This window comes from Sminthopsis crassicaudata, chromosome 5, assembly GCF_048593235.1.
Source record: "Sminthopsis crassicaudata isolate SCR6 chromosome 5, ASM4859323v1, whole genome shotgun sequence".
Taxonomy (NCBI): Eukaryota; Metazoa; Chordata; class Mammalia; order Dasyuromorphia; family Dasyuridae; genus Sminthopsis; species Sminthopsis crassicaudata.
Window position 1 is genome coordinate 60759934 of NC_133621.1, and position 13695 is coordinate 60773628.

Genomic DNA, 13695 nt, shown 5'->3' on the forward strand with positions numbered 1-13695 from the left:
GCACATATTGGTTTTCCCAAAGGTTCACCACATTCTTTCTGGTTATTAAGAAAAGTGGCCATAAAAGGTCCCCTCCTTCTTCCCCATCATTGACCTTCTTCCCTTCCCAATCTCTTTTGGGAATGTCTGGCAGAGTTAACTTCCTTTTTGTCCATGTCCTTTGTTCTTTGGAGGCTTCCGCATCTTTTTTCATAAATGAGAAGAATATGTGCTCAAACATTTCCAAACACAGGTGATTCAAGGTCATAGGCAGGAAGTTGGGCCAACCATTGTGGTGTACCTAATCTTGGTCAATATCCAGTTAAAATATCATCTAAACAGATTGGAAAATGGGTCAAAGGATGCCCTTCCCCCCCCAAGAATGGCACACCTACCACTATTAACTCTATTTTAAAATCATCAGGACTCTGTGGACTAATTTATCACATTGTTAGTGATTGTGTTCTTGTTTAGCTATCTGAAAGAACAGAGTTAATATGATCTAGATTGCCTTTCCCATCTTCTCTGGATGGACATTATACCTCCTGTTTTTAATTCCTGGGAACTATGCCAGGTTTTCAAGGACTGAGTCAAGAACAAAATAAATATTTGTTGGTCTTTTTTTTTTTTTTAATGTGGGTTCAATGTAATCCAACAGATCCAAAGAATAATGTGTTTAATTGTTTTTCAGTTATTTTTAATTAAGTCAAGATTCAAAGGGTCAGTTTACTCTTCCAATTTGTGGTTCAAGCAATTGTCTGGGTCTTCTTTCCCAAGGCCAGATTAAATGACTGAAATTGATTCCATTAAAGTGATGCAAATTATACTTTATACTTCTAGATATTAATGAGTCCCTGGCAAGCTGGAAGTGGCTTTCTGGAAACTCCTGGAAATCAAGTTCCTTTTCTTTTTAAAAGAATTAAAGTGAAATGTTTGGGATTGCCAATGGGATATTTAAAAAACTAGGTATTCTTCTGTATTTTGTGAAAAGATGCTGCCCTATGTTTTGAAATTAAAAGAGGTCTGGATTCCCACAGAGATACATGCCTTCTAGATATTAATTAGGTCCTGGCAAATTAGTAGTAGCTGGAAGTGGCTTTCTGGAAACTCCCCGCAAACTATTTCATTCTAGTTCCTTTTCTTTTTAAAGGGAACTAAAGTGAAATGTTTGGGGATGTCCAGTGAGAGATTTTTAAAAGTAGGCATCCTTCTGTATTTCATGAAAAGCTCCTGCCCCGTGCTTTGAGATGAAAAGAAGTCTGGATTCCCACAGAGATACCCGGCTGTAATCCTGTGTGAAATGTTTCCTTTCCCAATAACGCCTGCTGGCCGCGATGGCCCTGGAGCTGGGAGCCCCGGAAAACAGGCGGCCAGAAGTCCTGCGTAGGAAGCCCATCATCACCTGTTGGGGCCCTGAGCGCGAGCAAGCGGCTGGGGGCTGGTCCTGCTCCAGCCTCACAAAGTCCTGCCCACCATTCCGACAGGACCGGTCCGGGGGAGCGGAGGGTCCCCGCGCCTGGAATGCAGTTTGTTTTTGCTGGAGACTTTGCCCCGCAGTAGAGACCGGTTGAGGGTGGGGTTTCCCAGCCCTCCGCCCCCCCCCCCCCCGACCCTTTTCTGGCTGGGCTCAGAACTCAGTTTTCAAAGTTAGGAGCGGGGAGCGCGCTCCGGAGGCCGGGACAATGGAGGAAACTGAAAGCCAGAAATTTGAGCTCTGCCTTCCCTGCTCGGCAGACAGCAGACAGATGAAGGGTAAGTAACAGAATCATTCAAAGATGGAGTTCCATGGAAGCGTGTCCTTCGCTGCTGCTTTTTATAACTCGAGCCGGAGTGCATGGCAGGGGAGGACGGAGGAAAAGGAACACGGTTTCTCTTGTGCCTGCGGCTCTTCAAAAGTCCTTTTACTTCTCGCGTCGGATTTTTTCTGAAGGAAGCCTTTTTTTTTTTTTTTTTTTTTTTTTTCTCCTTGACTCCTCAAAGCAGAAAACTTGGTGAACTGATGTCACATTTCGTGACATACTCAGCCAGCATATTATGAGCGCTGCTCGCTAGGGAAGTTCTGTTCCGCGAGCTGGGGTTTTAAGGGGGAATTTGGGCTCCCTAGCTGTAATGCAGCCCTTTATGTGAATGAAGCTCACTTCGAGGCTGTCCAGGGGTCCCATTCAAGGGAGGCTGCCCAGGGGGTCCCATTCAAGGGAGGCTACCCGGGGGTCCCATTCTAGGGAGGCTGCCGAGGGGTCCCATTCAAGGGAGGCTGCCGAGGGGTCCCATTCAAGGGAGGCTGCCGAGGGGTCCCATTCAAGGGAGGCTGCCCGGGGGTCCCATTCAAGGGAGGCTGCCGAGGGGTCCCATTCAAGGGAGGCTGCCCGGGGGTCCCATTCAAGGGAGGCTGCCCGGGGGTCCCATTCAAGGGAGGCTGCCGAGGGGTCCCATTCAAGGGAGGCTGCCCGGGGGTCCCATTCAAGGGAGGCTGCCCGGGGGTCCCATTCAAGGGAGGCTGCCGAGGGGTCCCATTCAAGGGAGGCTGCCCGGGGGTCCCATTCAAGGGAGGCTGCCGAGGGGTCCCATTCAAGGGAGGCTGCCCGGGGGTCCCATTCAAGGGAGGCTGCCGAGGAGTCCCATTCAAGGGAGGCTGCCCGGGGGTCCCATTCAAGGGAGGCTGCCGAGGGGTCCCATTCAAGGGAGGCTGCCCGGGGGTCCCATTCAAGGGAGGCTGCCCGGAGGTCCCATTCAAGGCTTAGCGGCGAGGCTGAGTTGTGAATTGCACCAGGCAAGTTTATTTGTTTTGTAGTTGCTGCTGCTGCTGCTGGAGGAAGCTTAGCAGTTTGATCAGCGTGGGTTTCTGTTGTTGTTTTGGGTTTTTTTAGCTTTGTATCTCAGATTGGTTTTGAAGCTTTTTGCTCCAATGAAGTTGTCCTTGGGAGGAAAGCTCAATGCTTGACTGGAAATTGAAGAATTCGCTAGCTAAGCAAAGTTGGAGGGGGCGTGGGGGATAGCTAGGCTAAGGTAGTATTGGGAAACCAGATTTTGGGGTGACTCCCTTCCTAAATCACCTACCAGAGCTGATTAAATCACCTAATGTCCCTACCAGAGGGACATGTCTATTTCTCCCACCCATCCCCGGGGAATTCCCAGAAGCTTACAGTTCCAAGGACGTTGTAAAAATGGGGCTGGGAATGAATGGCCGCTTCAGCAACATTTTGCTGCTGCTACCTTGTGACTGATGCCTTGTGGAGTCCCTGAGTACGGTGTAGATGGCATGCTCGGAAAACGCTTAAATCTGAGCCCCACCTCCTCCTGAAGTTCATTCAGAGGCCATTTAACAACAGAAATATGTGTTCCATGGCATAGCAATCAGTGTGGGGGTCGGGATTATCCACTTGGGGAAAGGTATGTTTTCATCTGGTATGTAAAAGGGGAAGTCATCAATGACTCATCTACCAGGAAAATGCAAAACTAAACCCCCACAGTAGAAAATGTAATTAGAATGGAGGGGAAACCTCGGGGGGAAATGGGAAGGATCTCGGCTCGGGAAACTTTGGAGGGAGGGCTGCGTCTTAGATGTGTAGGTATTGGGATTGGCAGGAATTGCAGTGGTCACCCAATCCAGAGACTGTATCTTAAAAGATGCTTGCAAATGGTTATTCCCGAAGTCAAAAACATGGTCTGGGAAAAAGTAGGTAGAGAAGCCCCAGGACACTGAGATTTCTAGATAAGATGCTCAAAAAAAAAAAAAAAAAAAAAAAAAAAAAAAAAAGAAAAGAAAAAGATGCTTATAGAAAACTTGATGAGTGGACTGTGATTCAGCTGAAGAATTGCAGCCCCAGGATAGGATGAGAATATATTGCAGGAGCCAGTCTGGCTGGTCAGTATGAATAAGGAGCAAACAGAATGGCAAGTTATCTCTAATCATCTGGAAACACCTGAGAATTCAGCAGCAGCTGGTCATTGTGCCATGGGCAAGGAGGGAGCTGTCAACTGTAGGGATTCTTGCTGACTTCGTAGGTGGGTTGAGAGATACCCTCCCATGCCATGTTTAAAGCCCACAGTCCCTACTGAGTCCCTCAGGGTTGCTAGAGGGACCTGCAGATGCTCTAGGACATCTGCTCCAGTTTTAGTATTGGTGTTTAAAAAAAAAAAAAAAAAAAAAGTACCCAGGCTGCTAGAGAAATCTCCTCTCCAAGCCACCCAAGTCCTATTACACTTGGTTACCATAGAAGATCTTTGGAGAGCAGGACTGGGGATGACCAGGCTGGTTCTTGACATGGACACATAATGGCTGTCTAAAGGGATTGGTCTCTATTGCCTTCTTTGCTACTCCAGTGCCTCTCCTAACTCTGTAAAGCTGTCAGGAATGTGGGCTGGGGGACCCCCAGAGGCCAGACTGAAAAGAGTATCAAACCACCCAGTCTTGTTTTATTCTAAAAGCTACATCGCAGGTAATTGCTGTGCCCTTGGGGATGGGAGGTGAATGAAAGGACCGAGTTGTCAAAATCCCATTCTTTTGTCCGGAAGACCCTTTCATTTGCTGGAGGCTGTGTGTTGAAATAAAAGTAAACCAACCAGATCTGGAACCCAGAGACTTGGATTATCTTCCCAGCTCAGTCACTTACACGAGGCATAATAATTTTAGAAAAAATCCTACACTTTTTTTGAACCCCTATTTCCTTATGTTTAAAATGAGATGGTTTTCCTGACTCTCCTGAAGACTTCAGATCAAATCTCCTTGCAGACAGGTGATGGACATAAAATGCAAAACAAGATGTTTATTTTTGGACTTGGTCAATGTAGGGCATTGTTTTGCTGAACTTGGAGCTGTGAAGGGTTTTTTTTTTTTCCTTTTTCTTTTTTTAATAGAAAGGAGGAAAAGATTATAAGTTCTTATGAAATTAATTATTATTTTAAAATTTGTAACAAAGTGAAGTAGTCTCTAGATTGTCTGTTGTGCCTATTTAGTCTTTCTCAACTCTTTGTTTCTTGGCAAAAGTACTGGAAACCATTTCTTTCTCCAGGGGAAACCAAGGCCACCATGGTTAAGTGACTTGCTTGGGGGTCACACAGCTACTGTCTGAAGCTACATTTGAATTCAGGAAGATGACTCTTCTTAACTCCAGGTCAGGTATCCTATTTACAATGCCACCTATCAGCCTGCTAGATTGGCTAGGCAAAAGAAATAACTCAACAATGAGGACCGCCCAATGGAAAAGGCCAAATGGTAACCAAATACTAGCCTGGAAGCAATAACCATGAGTTTGGAATAGACTTTGGAAGAGGGAAGAATCTGGAAGCACCTGGGGTCCATATCCTAAACACATGGAGCAGTTGAACAACAACAAGGCTGTTTAGGGCAGTGACGGATAGAAGTTCAGTGGATTTGTAGTTGTTGGTGGAAATTAAAGCTCTTGCAGTATCTTCCTGTTACATATTTGATCAAATCTTAATATTACTTTCTCATTCCAATGCAAAAAAGGAATGAGGAGGGTTGACGAGGTGATTTCTAAGGTCTTTGCAGATCTCTTGTCTGGGATGAGGTCCTGAATGATGTATTTGAGAGAGAGAAATTAAGGAAGGCAGGGAGGCAATCAGGGAGATGGCACTATTGAGATCAGTTTAGCTTCATGGTCTCACTCCCTGGGGAGGATGTTATGTCAAACCCCTGAGACCCACCCTCTGTTGGAATAGTTTTACTTTGCCATGTCCTGTCAAAATCCCACTCATGTCCCTGAGGTTAAATTTTCCCTTTACAATCTACTTATGGGCCATCCCATGTTTACTGCCCTCCTTTTGGTCAGCCCGCCATGGCATTCTGCTTCAGGGTGTCTTTTTCCTAACCTGTCCCCCATGCCACCCATCTCTCCTACTCCACTATGCTTCTCAACCTAGTTCTTATATCTAGCTAACTCTTTTGGGGTGCTGAGTCCTTTTCAGGATTTAGCCTGCCAGCTAGGACATTCCCCAACCTCATGGGGTGCTCCCTTTCTACTGGATAATTGTGAGTTCCACTGAGGAACTTGGCTTTCTATGGTCTCCCAACTCTATTTCCTGTTTGCCATTCCAGCTGTCCATTGTATCCCTGCACTGCCAAAGTGAATGGCCATTGTGAATTTTCCGCATTTTGGTGCCTACCATCATCTGGTGTCTATATCACCCATATCAATCTGTATTGTTTATTTAAATGTAAATTTAAATCTGATAGTCCCCATAGATACTCTTAATGCTCTTTCCAAAATGTCAGCCTCAAATACACAAACCTTTTAATTATTTTATGTCATTTGTGTTCCTCTGAAGTCATGGTTTGGCCTATATATGAGTGTCCAAGAAGGTAAATAGTAAGCTTTGAGGATCACTCACAAAAGTGCGTCAGCTGCTCTTTCCTTTGGATAACTTTTCTTTTTTTTGGGGGGGAGGGGTGGTGAATAGTATAACCCATGAATAAGCCTGCATTTGTAGTTTATACAATAGTAATGATAATAACTGCTATGTGGATTAGCATTTTAAAATTTGCAAAGCACTCACTTTATGTATTATATATTATCTTACATATGATATATGTGATTTATATTTATATGCATGTGTATAAGCTTACTTATCTCACATGATATGTGTATGTATATATACACACACACATATCATGTGAGATAAGTAAGCTAAGTGATATGTACATTATTTTCCTCATTTTACAGATGAAGAAAAAGAGATTTGGAGGGGTGAAGCAATTTATCATAGCCATCAAACTAAGGCAGTATCAGAATGCAAATCTTTTGGACTCCAAATCTAGCATTGAATGCTAGATTCTACACGTAGAATGCTGTGTAGATTCTTATTACATAGAATAAATATTCTCTATTATGGGCAATATGGATAGTCCTAATCCTTCTATCTTGGCAAAAAAAAAAAAAAAAGTCCAAAATTAGTTAGCTGTAAGTCAGCCTGGATATTTTCCCTATCTCTGGCCAAGAGTCTACAATCCAAGGGAAGAAATCAGGGCCAGAGTGAAGTTGTTGATATAGAAATAAGGCTTATTTCTATAAACCTTCTATAAGGTGTTCTTAGCACTGGAAAAATGGAAAAAGCACTAGAGTTAAAGTCAGGAGACCCAGGTTCAAATTCTCTTGTCAATGTGCTGTGCACCTATGGACGGATATTACCCTCTCTGAATGTCACTTTCCTCAACTGTTAAAGGAGACAGAGATAGACAGAGAAGAGAGAGACAAAGAGAAAGAAAGAGACAGAGAGACAGGCAGACAGACAGATATAAGACACACACACAGAGAAAGAGAGAGAGAATATAATACTATATGACATTTATACTTTTTACCTCGGGGGTCACAGGCAAAGTAATTTGTTAGTCTTGAGGCAGGACATCAGGTTGAGTTATTTTGATGGTGTGAAAGTGACCAGAGTTTCTCAAAGTCTAGGCCAACAGAGCATGAATGCTGTTTTCCTATGAAGCTGGTGAGACTTTGAGGGACTAGAGACAGATGGCGTGCCTGTCATCAGAACATTAATGTTGATAAGCCCTGAGCTGTTTATTACATTAAAACAAGCGATCTTAACATAGGTACAAGGATGGATTTCAGGGAGGGTGTGATCTCAGTTTGGGAAGATGACATATTTGTTTTCACCAACCTTGGGTTTTCATTGTCATTCTAGGAATCTTTTTTTCATAGTTTTGAAGCTTAATGCTGAGAAGGGGTTCATCCATAGGCTTTAGCAGACCAGCGGAAGAGTTTATCACACACATACACAAGTCTTGCTAAAGGTTTGTTGTCATAGGGAATTTCCAGATGAGAAAACTCCCTTTACCAATGCCAGATGCCATTTACTATTTCAGATAAATCTCACAGATCACTAACTGGGGGAACAAATATTTGGCTACAACTCACAGAGGTTGTATCATAATTGAAGAAGGGTTGCCACCTTCACTGGCGAATGGTAAGAGAGGAATGTGAAAGCTGAAAAGTCACTGAGAGGCTTCCTCTTTAACCAAAAGGCTATTCCTGCTCCAAGGTCCAGCACCTTACTCTATAAGACATAGAAAATTAGGGGCAGAGCCAAGATTGGTACTCTGACCACCTGACTTTCAGGGGAGTATATTTTCCTTAAATCATTGAGGGGCATCCCCACTTATGAAATCACCTCTCTGAAGAATTGAACCAATAAATAAATGTTTATTAAACACCTGCTGTATACAAAGCTTATGGTAGGAGTTTCAGAGGCAAAATCAAAATGGTCTCCATCCTTAGGGAGTTTATATTCCCATGGACATTGAATGGGACCGAATGAATGAACTGAACCGAGTGAAATTGGTCCACATCTTTCTGAAAAATTTTATAGTTATCCTTTCCACATTGTGGAGTGAAATTTCATGTGAAATGTTTTGGTCCATCTTTTGTATTAGAGAATTCTGATTTTCCCCCCTTCTTTTATGAGGTGTTTATTTTATTGTAAAATTGGGACTATGTATTGGGTCAAAGACTCTGTGTCATCTGCTGCCTTAATGTGTCATCTGTGGCTTCCACAAAACTCCTAAAGAATTCTCATTTAATTTCATAAGCTGATCTGTGATATCAAAACTATGATGGGGAAAGTCATGATGTGAAGAATTAATTTCCTTTCTTGTTGACATCTGAGGCTAGGTGAATAGAATTTTGGCTCTAAAGTCAGGTTTTTGGCTATGTGACGGGCTATCTCAGCTTCAGTTTCTCCATCTATAAAATTGGAATAATAATTGGATCTGTTTTTTATAAGATTGAAATGAGATAACCACATGTAACCACAAATCTTAAAATACTACCTAAATTTTATCATTATCATTATCATTGTTTCTCTACTTTTCTGTTAAGCTAGAGGAAGAAACTTTAAAGATTATTTAGTTCTAATGAGGAAACTGATACTTAGAGAGTTAAAATAACTTGGCCAAAGCAAACTAGTGATAGCAAAATTTATACCCAAATCCTCTAAGTAAAGATATAGAGGTAGTATGTCATGGCAGAGAGGTTTTGGAGTCTGGGTCAAATCCTACTACAGATAATCCTACAAGCTGTAGGAAGCAAGATAAATCACCACACTTCTATGGAATTCAGTTTTTATCATTTGTAAAGTGGGGCACTGTGGTGGAGGAGAAATTGGGCTTCATGACTTGGAAGGTTCCTTCTAGATCTAAACAATGAAACTGTGATTATGAATTCCATAATCTTTCTAGTCCATCACTTCCTTGAAGAAGCCCTTTGAAACTCAATACCTGAATAACTGGGCCTCTTCCTATCTCTCCAATCTTTCACATTACTCCCCTTTACATGGTCTACAGTTTAGTGATACTTGCCTTGATGTTTCTTGTAGAAGCCACTCCATCTCCCATCTTTCACCCTTTTCTCCCTCCCCATTTTTGCCTCCTGGCTACCTTTCAAATCTAAGCTAAAAATCAACCTTCTGAAAGAAGTATTTCCCCATCCCCATTTGTGTCTGGTGCCTTCACTTTGTTGAAGTACTCCAGTTCCTGTTTGTATTTTATTTATATAGGGTAACCCTCATTAGACTGAGGGGGAGAATTTTTTCTTTTGTTTTTATTCTCAGACCTTAGTTTATTCCATTATTCACATAGTAGGCACTTTATAAATATTTGCTGACTAGATTTACCCTTTAGAAGATTAAGTAATATGTTTCTGTAGATGCCTTGTCCAATGCCATCCATGGAGGGAATTGTCCAAAGGAAGTCAGCCAAAAGAAGTCACTCAGTTTTCTTTGAATCATACTTTCACACTAAGGTCTTTGATTTGGTTTGACTTAGACTTGCAGAATCTTATAAGACATTGATGTATAAATGTTCCTAATAAATAATAGTGATGAAGTAGGGCAGGGAATATTCTGGTTCCCTTTTTTACTCTTGGTGAGGGAGGTCTTTACCCCAGGCCCCTGGCTATAATCATTATTCAATTGAACTATTATGATTTGTGAAACAATGAGCCTGGGAGGTCCTTGAACTGTAGTCTCCCAGGTCCTCCACCCACTCTCTTCCCTTTTGTTTTCATCCCTGGTTATTTCTGAAAGACCTTATTGAAAGACTACATTTATGTCCTAGTAGCTGCAGTTGTAAATGTCATTCTCCTCTCCGGCATGGGAGACTTTTCCTGTGGCCACTCTTGTAGCTGAGCTTGGCCCCTTGGAGGAAGAGTATCATATTACTGGGATGTGTGTTCAAAGAGCTCATTATGGAAAGAAGCAGCTCTTTTCTGGGTGGAACAGGTATCTGGTGCCAGGGGGGGCACATAAGAGGTGGAGCATGTTGAAACAAAGGAAAGACAGTAAAGAAAACTTAGGTTTTCTGAGTTATAGGTCACAGTCCTTATCTGACCATCAAATAGGAGTGAAATTGCATTTTTTTTTAAGTTTCTTTAACTCTGGTCATATGAATAAATAAATGGATTTCCAGAAAATCCATAAGCAAGAAAAATCAGAAAGATGACAGTAGAAGTGACCTTTCCAATGAGAAGTGTTAAAAGGGATAAGGACAGGCCAACTGGAACGAAATATGAGAGTTATTTACAAGGAAAGTGAAGAATCCTTGCTCCTCCTTTTCCAGTTTCTCTGAGATAAAATATATTTACTCTCAGTGATTATTCTTCTTGTTCTGTCTTCATTTCAGTGGAATAAATAAATAGCTCTTGTAAATCTATGGAGGAGACTTCAAGTACTTGAAGAATTGGTGATTGGAAATGTTCGTAGTTGTTAAGTTCATAATAAATAAGCATTTTAAAATGTATTTCATCAGAGTGGGGAACTTCTGGGAGGGAGAATGCCATTTAATCAACACATCTCAACTATCGATAGAATCACCTGCTTCATTGTGCTTTGTATATGCTTCTATTTCCTTAGCTGTGTGTGTTGAAAAAGTGCCAAGGGAACCCAAACAGTCTCATTTTTGTGGCTCCAATTGGCTAGCACTATTTCTTGCATGGGATGAGTGCTTGGCAGCTGGTTGGAGCAGTGGACAGAATGTTGGACTGAGAGTTAGTGAGGACCCCGATTCAAATTCTGCCTCAGAGATTTCCTAGCTATGTGATTCTAGGCAATGCACTTAATTTTTCCCAGATTCAATTTCCTTATCAGTAAAGTGGGGATGGGGCAACTTGGTGGTACAGTGGATAAAGTGCTGGTCTTGTTGTCGAGAAGACTCATATTCCTAAGTTTAAATTTGGCCTCAGAAACTTAGTAGCTGTGGTGACCTTTGGTCACTTAACCTTGTTTGCCTCAGTTTCTTCATCTGTTAAAAAAAAAAAAAGTGGAGAAGGAAATGGCAAATCACTCCAGTATCTTTGCCAAGAAAACCCCAAATGGGATCACAAAAGAGTTAGACACAATTGAAAAGAAAATGACTAAACAACATTTTCCAGGGCTATTGTGAAGATATCAAATCTAAAAGTGCTATGTAAAAGTTAACCTATATCGATGCAGCTGTTTTTGTTGTTATTAATGTTAGTATATTGTTGTTATTTTTGTCATTTGTTCTTCATTCTGGAAGCAGACCATGACATCAGGAAGATGATACTATGACATGCAAGTGAATTGGATTTAAGTGATGTCTCGTGACAATATACAGCCTTCCTTAGTTTATCCCCCATCTGTTCTACCCTTGTCTGTTACATAGGAGAGCCCAGGTTTGCTACCCACGGGGAAAGGATAACCATCTGATTGCCTGATAATAGAAAAGAGTGCCCTAAATAAACAAAATCTACCCTTGATCTATAATCCTCATTTAATCCAATAGTTCCAAGGCTTCCCCATCCCCCTCAATCATGTCTACTACAGCTACCAAAAGTTTACAAAATCCACTCATTTGGTTACATTGGCTTCCTTAGACTGGTCCGGGCTGGAAGTGTTATAATTAGTAAAGTAATAGGAAATGGAAGGATCAGCTAGATGTGTTTCTAGAGCCTACATCTGTGACTGAGCAAGTCAGCTGCCCAGGAAAAATCATTTTGAAATTCAAATATATTTTTCTGGGTAACTGAGGAGTACACTTTTCTAGACAAAACAAGGGGACCATAATGGATTTGATGACATTTCTTTAATATCATTTAAATATATTTCTTCTGTAATGGATGTCTTCTCGGCACAGATGTCAGGGTAAGGTTCCCTCTTTATCTGGATCCACATAAACAGAAATCTCCAGAAAGAATCCCTTTCCAGTTCTCTACTTTCATGAGAGAAACACATTCATTTTGATGATTCATTTAATTTTTAATGATTTATTTTTAAAAAGCAAATTCCAATATTATAGGGGCAATAATCAGAAGCTCTGAGTTCAGATTTGTCCTGAGATACAGACTAGCTGTTTGACCTGAGCAAGTCACATGATTTTGTCTTAGTCTTTTCAACTTTAAAGTGGAAAAAACAATAGCCTCACCTCCCTCCCATGGTTTTGGGGATCAAATGAGATATTATTTGGGGGGGGAAGGTTGAGGTTGATTTATTATTTCTTTCATTTTATTAAATAGTATTTTTTTTCCCCATTTACCTGTCCAGAAAATTTTCAGTATTCATTTTTTTAACCAGAAAATAAGAGATACAATAATGGCAGAGATACCCTTAAAAGAAATATCTATCAATAAAAATCCATTACATGATAGTAAAAATGAAATTTAAAATGTAAGATATACAAGTATTCCTAGAAAAAGAATAAGAAATGAGTTCAATCAATACCAGCAGTGGGACCTTCCATGCAATGGATCAGTAAAAAAAAATAGAAGCTGCTCATACTTAGTAGGAAGAGGAATTAGAAAGAAGAGCCGGATGCTTTCCTGCTGATCATTGTAATGGTCCTGGATATGAATAAGTCCTTTATAAACATCAGCATTCATTTTTACAAGATTTTGGGTTCCAAATTTTTTTCCTTCCTTGAAAACGATGGGCAGTTTGAGATAGTTTATACATGTGCTATTATATAAAACATTTCCATATTAGAGTTGTAAAATAAGAAATAGATCAAAAGAAAAAAAAAGACCATGAGAAAGAATAAAGGTAAGTGAAAAACAATTATGCTTTGATCCACAGAGTCCATCAGTTCTTTATCTGAATATGGATAGCACTTTTCTTTGGGAGTTCTTTGTACTTGTCTTGAATCTTTGTATTGCTGAGAAGAACTGAGTTATTCATAGTTGATCATCCCACAGTATTGCCGATACTGTGTACAATGTTTTCCTGGTTCTGCTTGATGCATTTTGCACCAATTCATGCAAGTCTTTCTAAGTTTTTCCGAAATCTGCTTGTTCATGCAAATAAGATAATATTTTTGAAATACTTAGCCCAGTGCTTGGCACATAGTAAGCACTTAATAAATGCTTGTTTCCTTCCCTTCCTTTCTTCTTTTAACTTCAATTTGCTCATCTGTAGATGTAAGCAATTATTTGCATTTCATGTGGTATAACAAAAATTACTCTAATATGATAGAGTAAGAAGAGTTCTACTCTGCAAGAGTCTGGAAAGCATTTTCTTAATTATCAAAGAAAGATTAAATTATGCCCACTAGAGTTTTGTTGCATTTTAATTATCTGATTGTTGGTAAACCATTTTTTCAAACCGTATTCTATTCATTCCAATTCTACTCCTTTCAAGATGCATTTTCTGATCCCCAAGAGTAGAAAAAAAAAATTCCTGCTTAGCTTTTTATGGGACTTTATTTTGTACTGATCTGATAATATACTTAATATTTTGTGC

General features: G+C 40.8%; 1 protein-coding gene across 9 annotated transcripts in view; it reads left to right on the forward strand.

Annotated features, from left to right (window-relative positions):
• KIAA1217 (KIAA1217 ortholog) overlaps positions 1-13695 on the forward strand; it is a 607564-nt gene that overhangs the window by 209492 nt on the left and 384377 nt on the right. The window contains exon 1 of one of the 9 annotated variants that reach the window (XM_074266935.1): positions 1590-1731. The exons of the other annotated variants lie outside the window; for them this stretch is intronic. Coding sequence (XP_074123036.1) covers positions 1662-1731 — 70 coding nt within the window. The 5' untranslated portion in view covers positions 1590-1661. Of the gene's footprint in view, positions 1-1589; positions 1732-13695 lie in introns of those variants that run through there. 9 annotated transcript variants of the gene reach the window in all.